At 42.7% G+C, this 15,538-nt stretch overlaps 1 protein-coding gene across 9 annotated transcripts in view; it reads right to left on the reverse strand.

Annotated features, from left to right (window-relative positions):
- The window catches only part of bcas3 (BCAS3 microtubule associated cell migration factor), a 315,169-nt gene that overhangs the window by 177,390 nt on the left and 122,241 nt on the right, over positions 1–15,538 (reverse strand). The window contains exon 23 of one of the 9 annotated variants that reach the window (XM_026193350.1): positions 13,164–13,389. The exons of the other annotated variants lie outside the window; for them this stretch is intronic. Coding sequence (XP_026049135.1) covers positions 13,262–13,389 — 128 coding nt within the window. The 3' untranslated portion in view covers positions 13,164–13,261. Of the gene's footprint in view, positions 1–13,163; positions 13,390–15,538 lie in introns of those variants that run through there. 9 annotated transcript variants of the gene reach the window in all.

Genomic DNA, 15,538 nt, shown 5'->3' on the forward strand with positions numbered 1-15,538 from the left:
CACACACACACAGATATATTTATACATGCGCACAGGTGCACAAAGACGCACACATTCACACATGTCAGGAGGAGCGTAAACACACGTATGCATAAACATAACACATAAGCATAAAAATGTCACACACATGCAAAAGGACACACACATGCATATGGCTGCAGATGCATGTACAGATGTGTCCACGCACACTTTTTCACATGTGTGAGAAGTACAAACATGTAGGCCCCAGTGTAAACACACAGATGAAGGAAGAGAATCACAGAAGAGCAAACACTTCAGTACACAGTGTATGTAAATAGCAACACACACACACACACACACACACACACACACACACACACACCGTGTCTCTGCAGACGCAGACGTGAATAATGTGTGCAGCCTTCCTCGGCTTCATACCAGGCCACTGCTAGTGTCACAAATAAACTTGCTTACACTTGGCGCTGCTTCACGCGGTGATGGGCTAAATAGGGCATGAAAAGGTACGCACACACACTGGCACGCTTAACACCAGGTGTGTGAGGCGAATGTTAGCAGAGACACATGTGGCTTGGATGCCCGGTGGGATCTGTCCATGTCCTCTTTGTGCCCTCTGCCAAGGCACACCACAGTACTGGCTGACTGCATCACGCCGCTATGCCTGCAATTACACTACAGCGCCGGTACTGGACATTTCTGAGCACAACGCACAATTTAAAGCCTCATTAGCAGCCGCTAGAGAGTGGAATATTTATTATACCAAACAGGCAGAAGTAACAGATAATCAATAATTGTCCAATAATAATTTTTTTGATAATATGGCTTCTTTTTTTTTTTTTTTAGAAAATTAAAACATTTTTAAGTCTGATTTTGACTCAGGCATCACATCACCATACGTCACGAACATCAGTATCCTGTTAGTAGGACTGTTTAATTAGAGAGTGCAGTGTCAATATTATCCAGTCATAGTCTTCATAGTTCCACAAAATGTTTGTTCTACTTATGCAAGAGGACTTATTGTGAAGGCGAGTCAATGCCTATATTCCTAATATTATGTTCTTTGATCTTCTGCGACTGACACTACAGTAACACAGAGTGCACCATGGGGTCGTGAAGGAATCAGGAAATTCTTCTGATGAAATCCACTTAAATTTGTCCTTTCAGGGTTCGCAGATCTGTGAAGAGTAGCACGCTTAGAACACACAAACCGGGACTCTACAACTTTGTACTTGCAACACGGGCCGTGGGCATGTGAAATGGGAGTTAGGTTGTGTTTATAAATTTGACAATGCATTTATCTGATCTGCGGATTTAACGGCATAACAGGAAAAGCTCATTAGGTGATCACTATGGTATCAGTTCATTCTCTAGGAGCCTTGCTGCATTGCATGAGAAATGAAGGTGTTAGAAGAAACATTTGCTACGATGTTTACAATTCCACCTCTAAAGAACAGCGACCGCACGCATGCTAATCCAACCATCAGTTATAAAAAGTTTGTTCATGATCCCACGAGGATCATCGTGAAGTTGTCCACACAGTAAGAAGTGATGCACAGGAGCAAGAGCAGCAACTGATTGATTCAAGTTTTCAATTTGACTTTTCATTATTCCCATTAAGCGTGTACAATACAATATCTGCATCTAAGCTTCCACAAAACTGTAAACTGTGTTCAACAGTTAATCACTTGATAACTGTTAAACACTGCTATCAAGTAAGACAAATGATAATTTAGCCATTACTTTAAAAACAGCTGGTCTGCACTGAGCTTTAACCTTCAGCAGCAAAAAAAAGGCAAACTGGTTTTTAAAATCTGTCAGAGCTGTAAAGCCGACGGACTCTGTTCAGCCACTCATCGAGCTGTTGTTGAAAATGATTTCCACCAGAGCTTTTTTCATGGTTTCAATAAACATGACAGGAGAATTTCTCCATTGTTAGGTATTCATCATCTTTTTCTTGCTTCCACTCCAGTTGACCTTAAAATGATCTAATGTAGTCACTGTATAACACAAATTTAATTACAATACTATGTCCCCATGTTCCAAGAAATCTCTGCTGAATTTATTATATTTCATTCTTTGGAATTCTCTGCCTTCGAGCCATTTTATTTTGGGATTTTCATGAACAACTGCAGGAAAACCTTGTAACTCTGTGTGTGTGTGTGTGTGTGTGTGTGTGTGTGTGTGTGTGTGTGTGTGTGTGTGTGTGTGTGTGTTAAGTATCAATCCTCACAGAGAGAGAGTGAGAAAAGAAAAACAGAGCTCAGGATGAGGTTTTCCTCTCATCTGTTGTGTTTTCTTTTTGGTGAATCACACCGTGTCTGTAGCAGGAATCTGCATCAAACTACAGACACTCCTCTTCTTTCTCCACCTCTTCTTCTCCTCAATCCTCTCATCTCCCTCTAAGCTAAATGATCCTTTCATTTCCTGATGACCGACAGAGGCCCTTAGGTGTCTGTGCATGCGTGCGTGTTTGTGTGTGTGTTGCGGGAGTGTGCGTGAAGCTCTGAAAGCACAGTTGCATGTTAAGTTCACAACTGCATTGATCCTGTAGCAAAACAAAGCTCAGAGAGCGATGTCTGGACTGAGCTTTATAAGTGGGCGTGCGTCTGTTTGCGTGTGGATACAAAAGACAAGCTGACGGTAAGTTAAACGTTTCACATCACCGCATGTTAAAAATCTGTTTTGAACACATTCCAACTTGTGTCCACACCTGCAAATGCATCCACACACACTCGCACACACACAAATCCATAGAGAGTTGACTCCGGAAGATAGGGAGGAAGTTGTCTAATGGTTGCCAAACGTTTGAGTGGGCCCTGGCTAAACATGTGTTTAAAGCAGACAACATCACCACTTGACCCTTTCACTCACTCACACACACACACACACACACACACACACACACACACACACACACGGCTCAAGAGGCCATCTCAGACACACAGCACTCACAAAGCTTGACAGTCAGATATACACACAAGTTATTAGTTTATCATCTGCTAGGTGTGTATGTGACTGTGCAATGTGTGATTTGTGTTTTTGCTGGCATATACACACATCAGACAACTGCGCGCGCGCGCGCGCGCACACACACACACACACACACACACACACACACACACACACACACACACACACACACACACACACACACACACACACACACATGCTCCAACAAGATAATATAATCAAGTCAGAGTGCAGTGGCTGCCGACTGCAAAATGCCCACTTCCAGATGTCCTGACGGAGAGAGACGCCACGCTTTTCCACTGGGAATTGGTCAAGGTCCTGAGGCTGCTGCGTGTGCATGTGTGTGTGTATACCACAAACACACACACGCAGAACAGACGTAGACATAACCATGCAAACAGACACCCTGACACGGCATGAGCAAAACTGGGCCCAGCTGGAGAATGATTCAAAGGCTGAGGGAGAAAGAGGGGAGAGGACAGAGAGAGGAAGACGGAGAGGACAAATTGCTTTTGCCTGCATCTGAAGACGTGATGTGCGAACGAGCTGTTAAAAGAAAACAAAGCACAGTCGTGCCTGCCAGTTCCCATGACTCCCCCCGGCCCGCTGTCCCTCCTTCCTCCCGTGCATCCATCCATCATTTGCTCTCGCCCTCCTCCTTTACAGTAAGTCTCCCAACACCTACAGAATCCTGGGATGAGTTAACGGTGAGGATGAGTCGATGTGGTAAGAAACGGAGGATGGAGCTGGCTCGTAAATCAAAACGAGCTAGTTGGTATATTTTGCAGTTTTAGACAAACAGGTGGTGCTCGAGCGCTTTTGAGTCAACACAAAGCAAGAAACGAGATTCTTTGATGATTGATTCAATGTTTCGTTTCATTTTGAGGAATCCAGCAGACGGGATATTGTAATGACCTTTGTTGTTAGTTTGGACAGCAACAAATAATCATTGTCATACCTCTGAAATCATTTCTTCAAGTACAAGTTCAGTACTAATATATTCTGTTTTTGGATTCATATCTGGATATTATCTGAATATCTGAAAAATTTCTCCAGACTTTGTAACAGTTATCATAAGACAACTTAAAATGAGTTGTGGGCAGTCACAAAATTACTAATAGGCTGGAATAAGTTAAGCTTGCCAGTGCTGGATGGTCAGGAAATCTGATGGGTCAGAGTCTGCAGCTGTTTAAGAGCACCCGACAATGCTGGGCTGTCAAAGCCATGAGTCAGGCAAATTGTTGCTTTAGATTCTGAGCTGTTAGCAAAGTAATTTAATTTTTCTTTTTAATTTTTCATGCACAGTGACCTACTGGCTACCACTATCCACCACTGTTTATCAACGTATGGAAGTGATGTCAACTGGAGCTGCAGTTTTACTCTGCTTTCTGCTCTTATCTGCAAGGATGAATTCATTTCAAGGTCAAGAGTAGCACATTTGCATAAACACGCCAATGGTCAAAACCTTTGTGAAGAACAGATCAGTGTTGAGATTGAGAGGTTTTGCATTTACTTTTAGAATTACCGTAAATGTCAAATTGAAAACGCAGATATTCGAGTTGTACTTCAGAGTTTTACCTGTTGGTGTAGAGAAGCACTGTGAGGTTCCTAATTCAAAACACACCATTCCATCTAATTTACCATCAGACTATTCCATACACCGCTGCATTAAGAATGTCACATTGTGGTTTAATCTGGCTCACCGCTACAGCATTCCTAATTAGTTTGTTTTGATGTTTCAGAAGCTTCTCAGCTGACAGAAACACGCACAGAGGACATTTTATTTACTCATAGAAAGACTTTCCTCCAAGTGTGCTTGACAGTTGAATGGAAAATAGCTACCAGTGAAATGGCAGGGCCACTTGGACTGAAAGTCTGTTTGGAGTCAGTCAGAATCCTTTTGACCATTTCTTCTCACTGCGCTTGTTGTTCTGCCACTGCTAATCCCTCTAAGCTGTTATATTTAAGAAAGAGTACTAAATCTAAAGTTTACTGAAACCAGTCATTTCAACTGGGTCTGTTTATAGATGGCTGACTGTGTTGACAAAAATGTAACATCGTTCAAGACAATCGCTGCTTTTTCTCTTCTCTTAGTTACCGCCTAAAGTTCGGAGTCGATATGGCATCACGGTGACAGTGTTGGAGCAGGAATGTTGAGCACAGAGCAAAAGGCCGAGGTTTCTTAGAGAAAGAAAGGAATGGATGGTAGAGGGTAGGTGCATAACACAAGACGGCAGTTAGGAAGAAAAGGAGTTAGTGGCATAAAGGAAGTGAACTGGAGGCAAACAAAGAGAAATAAGTGGAAAGGAAGATCGGAATGGAACAAGTGAATTTGAGGTGTAGGCTAAAGAGAAGGAATGTGGGAGAGTCTTTATTATCAATGCATCGTCTCAAAATCGAGTTAGTACCTGAAAAGTGGCTCACTGATACCCTGCTTTTAGGAAAGAGACATCACTTCCTGCTTTGGCAACATTGTTTGACTTTTATGAATTGGTTGTAGTTCTTTGTTTAGGGAAACTACAGCAATACAGGAATAAAAAGCATTACAGTCTGTAAATAACAGGATTGTTTTGGTGGTCTTTGTAACGCCCAATGTTGTTAACACTAAATCTTTAAGGTTTGTATAAGCTCAGTGTTTGTAACACAACTACAACTGTGATACTGTGTTGAATTGTCAAACACCAGCTGTGAAGTGTGAAGTAACATGTGGCACTATGAGCCTCAAAAAGATTATGAAGTTTATTTTTAGCCTGGGAATATTTTTACCCTGTTAGAGTTGAGCTGCAGTGACAATGTTAAGGAGGCACTCCACAAAACAAGTCATAAAATGCACCTGTCATTCAGTCCCTAGCCTAACCACAGCTCCAAAGAGTCTGGATCCCAGCCATCGAATGCTGCCAGTCTTTCCTGACTTTCCATAAATAGTACCAAGTTACTTTACGCCCGTAGATTTGTTTGATAATTTCAGAGTTGCTATATTTCCTAAATGTGACAAATTCCAACAAAGAGAAGAATAAACAGGACAGCGGCGTCTGGGATAGCTGGACGATTATTTTGACCAATATGTTTTCTGACCAAATTGTGACTGGCTGGTTACTTTCATACAGAGAGAAGCGCAATATCAATAATCTCTATGACTAATTAAAGAACATACTTGTGGACTTGGCCAATCTTAACAACAACTGTAAGCTTAAGTGAGATTTACAGTAAGGAAGTTACTGTGCCAAAAGAAGCCACTGGATTTCTGAAGACTGAACAACCAACCCATCAACCAAAGGACATCCAGAAGGCGCAGCTACACCCGAACAAGCTGGATGTTGAGTCTCCACTCTCGTGTTTACAGAAAAAAGTGGCTTTGGTATGAGTCTGTTATGATTAATGGTTATATAAGCTGTAAATATCTAGCTGTGCATGTATTCATAATTAATTTGGGCTGCAGTTAAATTTACAGAGGACATTACACCATCACTTTCCAAACCAGTTGCAGGTCTTAGGGTTGACCAAGACTGTCTTTGGTTGGTTAAAGCCTCACCAAGTCAGTCAGAGAGTTCCCTAATTTTGAACCATCAAATGTAAGAAGTTCATCAGTTGTCTGCTTTGAGTATGAAAAACAAAACTTGTGACTGGTCCTGATGGGAGTGCACTCGGATTAAACATGAGTGGGCTGAACGTGGACACTTTCCCCAAGTACCCACCTTTCCCTCTATAAGCAGTGCTATTTAAGAGAGCAGGCACAATATTTTGCCGAGAGTTCTCCAAACCCCCTCAGTACTGCCAAATAGGAAGCTCACATTGTGACAAAGAGTGTAAGCTATGCCAGCGGCCTCCACTTCCAAAGTTAATGATGGAAAGAATCTCCCTCTCTACATCACCCCCCTCTTTCTCAGAGGTTAAGGGTAGACGAATAATCACTCATTTGTGAGTAAAAAGCGAGGGAGCTGAGTGTGCTGCATAAACATTTTCCCGGATGTAATTTTCTCTGCCGGTCTTTTGGCTTTTCCCAGTAGGACAGAGCCCAACGCCCAGGAGGAAATCGTTTAGGCTCCATAAGTGCCAAATTGTATCCTGGTTTTCCAGAGTTTTCCTGCCTGTTCTGGCTCAAGGCCTTTCCTGTGGTAAGATTGCGCCCTGTTATGCGTATGTGGGTATGAATGTAAGTGTGCCACGAGCACTGGCTTCAGGCTTTGGCTCAGGATGACAATCCCCATTTCCATGTTGCAGACATTAGAAAGAAATCAGAAATAGGAAATAAAGAAAGGAGAAACGTGGAACTTGAGTGAGAAGTTCCCACTTCCTCGGGCGCCTTTTTATTCACTGAGCTGTATCTGCACACATGACACAAAGCCTAAGAATCTGTTTGTTCTGTGTTTTTTACATTTTGTGGCCTTGTGTGTCATCAGCGAGTTCTTACATGGGTGTGTTTGTTCATGCGTGTCTACCATGTGTTCCTGATTTGGAGAGAAAAACTTCTTACTGCTTCATTAAGTCACATTTGTTTATCAGACATTGAACAACACAGCTGCTGTACTTAAAAAAAAAACAGGAAGAAGAAGAAAAAAGATTTAGGTTAAAAGCAAATAAAATCAAGAAGCTAGGCATCTTAGTATTTCACAGGTTTCTGTGACCTCATTCGTTTCCACATTTTTTCACTTTCAATCGCTAAAGATGCCGTAGAGCTTCATGAGCTGGGATATGCTCGATTTTAGCCAAAATATCACAGACACCTCTTGAACTGCTTATATGAATTTTGCACCAGTTGCATCAGCGATCGTGCAGTTCTTGCCCATATACTTCCTACACTAACTGACTCTGTGCTTTATTTTGCTTTTTGGCCATTGTTTAAAAGGTGCTACATGAGGCATAAAACAATAACATGTCAGTGAGAAATGAACTGCATGCAACCTAAAGCAGTATGCTGTTGAAAAGACTGGTAGACTATATAGTTTCACTAGTAATGTCAGTGCCAGTGTTTCAGTAAATTAAGCACACATTTCCCCATAAAGCCTGCTGCTTCCTGCAGTGAAGAGGATGTTGGTTATTCAGTCAAAAGTTTCCTCTTTAACGGTTTAAATATGTTGGAAATTATTTTGCCATCAGCTTTTGATAACAGTTGCAGTTTGAGAATTTTGTTAAGTTTGTCCTGGAAAACAACTTTGAGCTGGAAAGAGTCTGCAGGGCACAAGCAGTTCAAGCTGTTTCTCTGAGGCTGAACAGATCAGACTCCAGCGTTGGTTACAGCTGTCTGAAGACATGCTGGTAAATATCGAGTAAACCATTATTAGATTTCTTCAGTTTAAAAACTTATATTAGATTTTAGATCCACTGAGATGGTTAAAATGAGAAGTAAGACAACACTTAACTTGCCAGTAATCAACAGATGCAGTCAAGTTTCAGGTTAGGGGCAAGGTTAGGGCTACTTACCACTGTGACATACCTGTGAGAAGTGGTTTTGACTGAAAATAGTAGCTCAGTAAACTGATAAGCAAAGACACGACATATGACATCCAACAGAAGACATGTGTAACAAGGCTTTGCACGCCTGAAGTAAACACAGGTTTATTAAAAAGACTAAAATAGGTTTGGATCATTTCTGGGGGGAAAAGGAAATTTTACTGAAAAGAGAGCAGAGCAGAAAAAGACATGAATAATCATACATGCACACCTACACACCAACACAAATGCATTGTTGAGTTAGGCCCACTGGTTGAGGAATTTCTCTGAACCCTGAGAAGAAGGAGACGGGAACAGACAGAACACAATTAACAGCGGTTTGTCACAACTTTGGACCTGGGAGTGTGCATCTAAAGGTCATGTGTATGTGGGAGTGTGGGTCTGTGGGCATTCACAGTGTGTGACACTTGCCTCCCATACAGCTCATTTATTGGATTAGTGCAAGACTGACCAGTGGGGATGTGGCTGGCCGGCGCCAGGGCCCGCTCTGAGACTCTGGAGCCTAGTTAGCTGTGATGCTAAGCTAACCCCTCACTCCCAACACCTCAGGGGGGCAGCGCCACTGCTGTAGGGAGGAAAGGGTGCTTGTTAATGGGGCTGAGGTGCCATGCTTGCAGGCCTGTCCTTGAGGGGAGGAGGATGGGAGGCAAGGATGGACTAATTATAAAGGAAAGCCCCAATTACAAGAAGAGGAAGACAGGGGATTGGAGGCGTACTGGAGGGAAGGATGGAAACACCACAGTGGAAGCCAGGCGTGGAAATGCCAAGACTAGCTGCCAGTGACAAGAACCCCTCACACACACACACACACACACACACACACACACACACACACACACACACACACACACACACACACACACACACACACACACACACACACACACACACACACACACACACACACACACACACCAGACAATGTACCTTCTGAGGTGCCGCCTGTCTCCTTTTCTTGTCTTTGCTGAGGGATAATTGTACTAAGTGTGTTTGTTAGCCCAGTGGCTGATGGCACACATGCACGCACACATGAACATACACAACATCGAGTATACAAACGCACAGAGCCAGTTAAAGAATAAGAGCTTCACCGCTGCTGTTGATGGCAAGCACCAGTAACTTGCACACACGTGTCCTTTCCACTCTTACATGTATGAGAGTGGTTCAAATGATAATTCGGCCGCAAACAGCACACAGACACACAAACCTGCAGTACACACCACATGCATACACCCAGGCGGTTGACCTCATACTGTATTGCCGAGCAGCTCTCCCGTACAAGCGTGGGTTTCATTGGAAACACATGTCCAGAGTGTGCATATGTGCTTGGTGTGCAGCGAGCTCTCTCCGTACGTGTTATGCTTCTGAATACATTTCCGGCCTCGGCTGAAAACCATGCTGGCATTTTCACTCAATCTCAGGCGCCCTATATGGAGCACGCCCGCACATTTATTTATACATACACAAATCAGGCCTCCAGTTTACCTTCAAATGTTGTCCTGTGGTATTGACAACATGGCTGTGAGACGTTTTTAAAACGGGCTTACAAAAAAAGGTGGCATCCGGGGAAGTAGATAGGATAAAAGTCTTACATAGGAGTGATGTGACAGATATGCATGATAGTGGTCAAAGTATAACCACAAAAAGAGTAACTGACTTGCTGGTTGCACGTTTCTGTTCACAGAGTCATTCTGCCTCCTCAGTTTCTGCTTATTACTTGCCTTGATATTTTGAATATGCTGGCAGTTAAAGTCTATATTGCCCAATGCTATTAGCATTTTTTATAGTCAAATGCACATGTTGATGCTGGAAAAAGTAAGCAAGCAAAAGCATTGTCTGCTCCCCTTAATTTTACACTTAGAAGCTTCTAAAACCAAATTTGGGTGACTGGAAAGAAACTGAGCTTGAAACCAGGGATACCAAAACGATGTTATCCATCAAGCTGACGGGGGCAGATCTAATCTTTAATAACAGGCCAGCACTGGTGCCAGAAATTGGTTCAAACCATCGAGCTTAATGTCTCGAGCATGCAGGCTCTGTAATTCAGACACTGTTGTCTGACTGGGGGAGAAAGCTAATGAAAAGAAAAGCAGGAAAATAGACTGAGTGAGAGAGGGATGGATGTAGAGAGCTGTTCACATCTGGAGTCTTTCCTCTTGTCATCAGATAGATGGATGTTAACTTACAGTGCAGTGGAAACAACAGCTTCCTGTGCTGCTGATAACAGCACTGGAGCGACTTACAAGAAGTGAGATGGAAGAAGTAGTCAGTGAAGGAGTGAAACATGAACAGGGGATGGCTGATGATGAAAGCTTTCAAAACTACAAAGACGGGGGAAAAAACTCTGAGAGGAGGAGGAGATAAGAGAATATGGCAGTGGACAGCTAACGTTGCAGCACAGACAAAATAGCAAGCAGACGGTTTTTCAATTCTGCTGAAATACCTGCTCAGTCTGGCAACGCGCACACAGACAGCGACACACACTCCCTCTGTCTAAACATGTCCGACAAACTAGACAAACAGCAAGAAAAGAACAAAGGGAAGCAGCTCTGTCTAAGAAAGCTGTCACTTTGCCTCTGCTGTGATCTTCGGTAAAAGATGCAAGGCTCTGCAGCCACAACATGCCAACATGCACTAGTGCTGCCACTACTGCTGCCCATCACTTAGGCCATCTCTGTGTCTAAATATGTGCGCGTTGGTGTATGACAGAGACAGATGTGTGTGCTTCCTGTCTCAGCCTCTTTTCCCCATCACTTGTTTCTCTGGAGATGGTTGTTTTGCTGATGCACATTTTCTGTCTATTCCTAAAAAATAACAATGAGTCACAGAAGAGACATCTGCAATATATTTGAGCGGAAAGTGCTAATGAATCAAGATGCTTTAGGAGAAACTGGGAAAACAGAACCGAAATAACCACCCCAGAGGTGAAGTAGCGCTGTTTTCACCACAAAAAAAGTTCAGTTGCTGGCCAGAAAAAGCTCGCCATCCCGAAACTGACCTGAAAACAAACTTAGTTTAAAATGCTTCCTGTGGTATCCAATTGTTTAAAAAAGAAGAAGTAAAAAAACAAACAAAGATATTTTCCTGAAAGAATATACACTGCCGGTCAAAAGTTTTAGAACACCTAAATTTTTACAGTTATTTATTGCAATTCAGAAGTCCAATGATTAGCTTGAAATGGTACAAAGGTAAATGGTGAACTGCCAGAGGTTAAAAAATAAGTTAAGGTTACACAAAACTGAAAAATAATGTACATTTCAGACTTCAGGCCAAAGTGTCAGTTTCCTTCACCATCAAAAGGCACTCAGAAACTGAGAGTTAACAGGCAGCTCACAGGACAACAGCTTCAAGCACAGCTTAATAGTGGTCATAGTGAGCAAGTCTCAGTTTCAACTGTGAGGAGAAGACTTGGAGCTGCAGGTTTGACAGGACGAGTTGCAGCAAGAAAGCCAGACGCCAGAATAAGACAAAGAGGCTTGTCTGGGCCATGAAACACCACCATTGGACTACTGAAGACTGGAAGAAGGTTTTATGGACTGATGGATCAAAATGTGAAATCTTCTGTTCATCACACAGGATCTTTGTACGGCTTCGAGTAGGTGAAAGGATGATTCCAAAGTGTGTGGCATCAACTGTCAAACACGGAGGAGGAAGTGTGATGGTCTGGATCCTGGGTCGGTGACTTGTTCAGAGAGAGAGAGGCACCCTGAACCAAAACTGCTACCACAGCATTCAGCAGCACCGTGCAGGAGCCTCTGGTATGGACCCAAAACACAAGTCCAAGCTCTGCCAGAACTACCTCAGGAAAAAAGAACAAGATGGTGAGCTTGGAAACATGGAGTGTCCAGCACAGTCTCCAGACTTAAACTGGACAGAAGGGTGAAAGCAACAAAACCTGCAAGGTCCACATTTATGGGAACTTCTGCTACAGATATGGGAACTTTGTGACGGGTCAGTTCAGCTGTTATATCTGCCAAAGGTGATGAGTCGAAAGGTTAGAATACATTTTATAATTGCTTATTTTGCACTATGCTTTCATTTCAGTGCAATGAGACATTAAACTGCATAATATTCAATTTTTAAAAATTGAAAAATTGGGGTGTTCTAAAACTTTTGACACACACACGTTTATTTATTTATTAAAAGAAAAAAGAATAAGACGCTGCACAAAGGCACTTTCCTGTTTTTTCTTGGCCTTTTTAAAACACAGTCCAAATGAATTTCAACGTCCACCCACCTTCTCTGTATTAGTGCAGAGGCAGAATTATAATATGATTTGCATGAACTGGGCTTTTAACATAGAAGATGAAAAGGAAAAGAAAACAAGTGCTGACTCCTTAAGCTCACTCATACGCAGTGCTGTGAGTAAAGACAACTTTGTTTTAATTTACAATCACTCTCTCTTCCATTTCCCTTCTCTCTCTATCACAGGCACACACAGAGTGAGAGACAGACAGGAAGTTGAGGAGGAATTCCCAAGCGGACATTTCTCACGTTCCTGCAGTGATTGGAAACACACTCTAGTAAAATGGTGGCAGGACATAATTTCCAGGTGAGGAGAGAAAGGCAGTAACCTCTTCCCCTCTCCCTTCAACCCCCCTAACCATAGCACAAACAATATCCTCCTTGATATTATCCACACACACACACACACACACACACACACACACACACACACACACACACACACACACACACACACACACACACACACACACACACACACACACACACACACACACACACACACACACACACACACCACTTGTTGTCACCTGGAGGGGGTTGGTCTATAGCTTTTTAGCATCAATACACAATGGCTTCCTCTGTGGCTCAGCAGAAGCAGGTGAGCAGATAGTATCTAAGTGAATGTGCGCTCACACACACGTTTCCATACATCCTTGCACGCGCACACACACACGGACGATGAGAAAACCACACACACCTGCTGAGGAAATGAGCCTGTAGTAGTTCTCCACCTGGTCAGCCCTGAGGTGCCACCGAGAAAAACAAAAGGAAGGAAAGAGGCAATGAAGATAAAGGGAAAAGAGGGACTTGTGAAACAGGCTTTTGTAAAGCCAACGGACGGCTTTTGTTTCCAGCCAAAGCAGGTGACATTAAATATTTTGATTGAACAGGTATCGAGCTTTACATTAGATGTAAAAAAAAAAAAAAAAAAAAGGATCGAGTTCTCTGCTTATTGACGGTTTCATTCAAAAAGATTCTGAAACACTGCACAGAAAAACATTCTGTACTTATGTACATGTGGATGACTGTTCAGTTAACTCGGTACATTTATGTTTTTCTTACTGATCACATATTTGGCTTTCAAGCTGAGAGCTGCAGTTACTAACATTGCCAGCAAAGAGATGCTAACTAGCGTACTTGCAAACATATTAACCAGAAGTAAAGATTAGCTGTGGCTAGTGCGGTTGAGAGCTGGTTTCACTTTTGAATGGACAGCTCCATCGCATCTGTGCAAAGCACCAAGTCCATGGCACCTAACTGGTCTGTAAACTTCCAACTCAGCATTTTTCCTGACCCACGGAGGCCCCGGACACACCCCAAACCCACAGGACCCAGAGGATCCACCACCAAAAACCAGAAACCACAGAATACCTGTTGAGGTGCCATGTCCATGCTCTATCAGGTCAGAGCTTTTTGGCAGCACGTGGGTGACCTACCCTACATTAAGCAGGCGGTTTTAATATTGTTTGTCTTCAAGACAGGGTGAGGGGATTCTCTTGTTTTCCTCTATTTAGTAAAGTCTTGACATACTGGAGAGTCTCAGGTGCAGAGAAACCACTTAGAGCTTGTTAACCTTATAACGCAATACGAAGGGATACATCATTCTACAGTTGCAAGTAGAGAAGTGGTGTGTGTGTGTGTGTGTGTGTGTGTGTGTGTGTGTGTGTGTGTGTGTGTGTGTGTGTGTGTGTGTGTGTGATGTAGAGACAGTCTGAACATTTGTGACATGAGTCAGATGCTGAGGGAGTCGGATGCATATGCTGCTGAGTGCATCTCCCCTTCTATTCATTTTTTACCACACTTGCCAGCGAGGCTGAGCAGCTCATTGTAATTATCTCTGTGTATGAAAGTGTGCATGCAGGAAAGTGTGTGTACCCACATTAGATGTGATGCGATGCATTAGGCATTTCTGATGCTTAGGTGTAAAAAATCCTATTACAGCAAGCAGGACGGCGGATCGATACCTTACGGGATCTAGAGTAATGTGCTGTGTGTGTGTGCGTGTGTGTGTGTGTGTGTGTTGATGTGTGAGCGAGGAAGTGTTTTAACACCTCTCAGAGGTGGATTAGTGCGCGACAGCATGGAGACACTGTCAGAGGCGGTTAGTGTCAGAGAGCGGAAGAGGAAAGTGCAGAGGGAGAAAGATGGAAAGAAGGGAAGGGAAAAAGGAACAGATGGAGAGAAAGAAAGTAGTGAGGGCGAAGAGAGAAAAAGATGTGTCACTTCTGATGACAATGCGCTGTGTTTGTCCCCAGTGATTTTGGGTGGAGGGGCAGATGTAAAAATAAACAGAGGGGGGCCGTGGAGCTGTGCCACGTTAAAGAGCTATACTGTAATCCACGCACTTGGCAATATGTAAAGATCACAAACTTATGCAATCACACTGAACTCTGTAAACTGAAGTGTCATTCTTCTAAAAATGGAGAAATCACATGACAGTGGGATGAGCAGGCGACCGTACGCCGTATGACTGAGAGCGAAAGTCTTCACTGTACCTATACAACAAAGCCAAATAAAGACCCGAAAAAGAGTGAAAAATCACTAAAGAGTGAAAAAGGAAAGAGGTACTGCACTGTCACATTATATGATCCTACAGAACATTATTTTAAGTTAAAGAAAATCTGAGGAGGATTTTAAAGATCATTCATGGGAGAAGGTGAGAGTGTGACAGGTGAAAATAGCTGTTGAATTTATGTCTTATTACAAATATTTGGAAATAGTCTGAATTTATTTGGAGTACATTTCAGTATTATATTGTTAATTTTCACGTGATTATCTGTGGGTAAAAAAAACAGAGTCAAAAACAAAAATGATCATTTAAAGAGGCAAAAATAACGTCGACAGATGTGTTTGGATTGCTCATTTAATTAGTAATAATGTAAAATATGAC

The sequence above is a fragment of the Astatotilapia calliptera genome, chromosome 14 (genome assembly GCF_900246225.1).
Source record: "Astatotilapia calliptera chromosome 14, fAstCal1.2, whole genome shotgun sequence".
NCBI lineage: Eukaryota > Metazoa > Chordata > Actinopteri > Cichliformes > Cichlidae > Astatotilapia > Astatotilapia calliptera.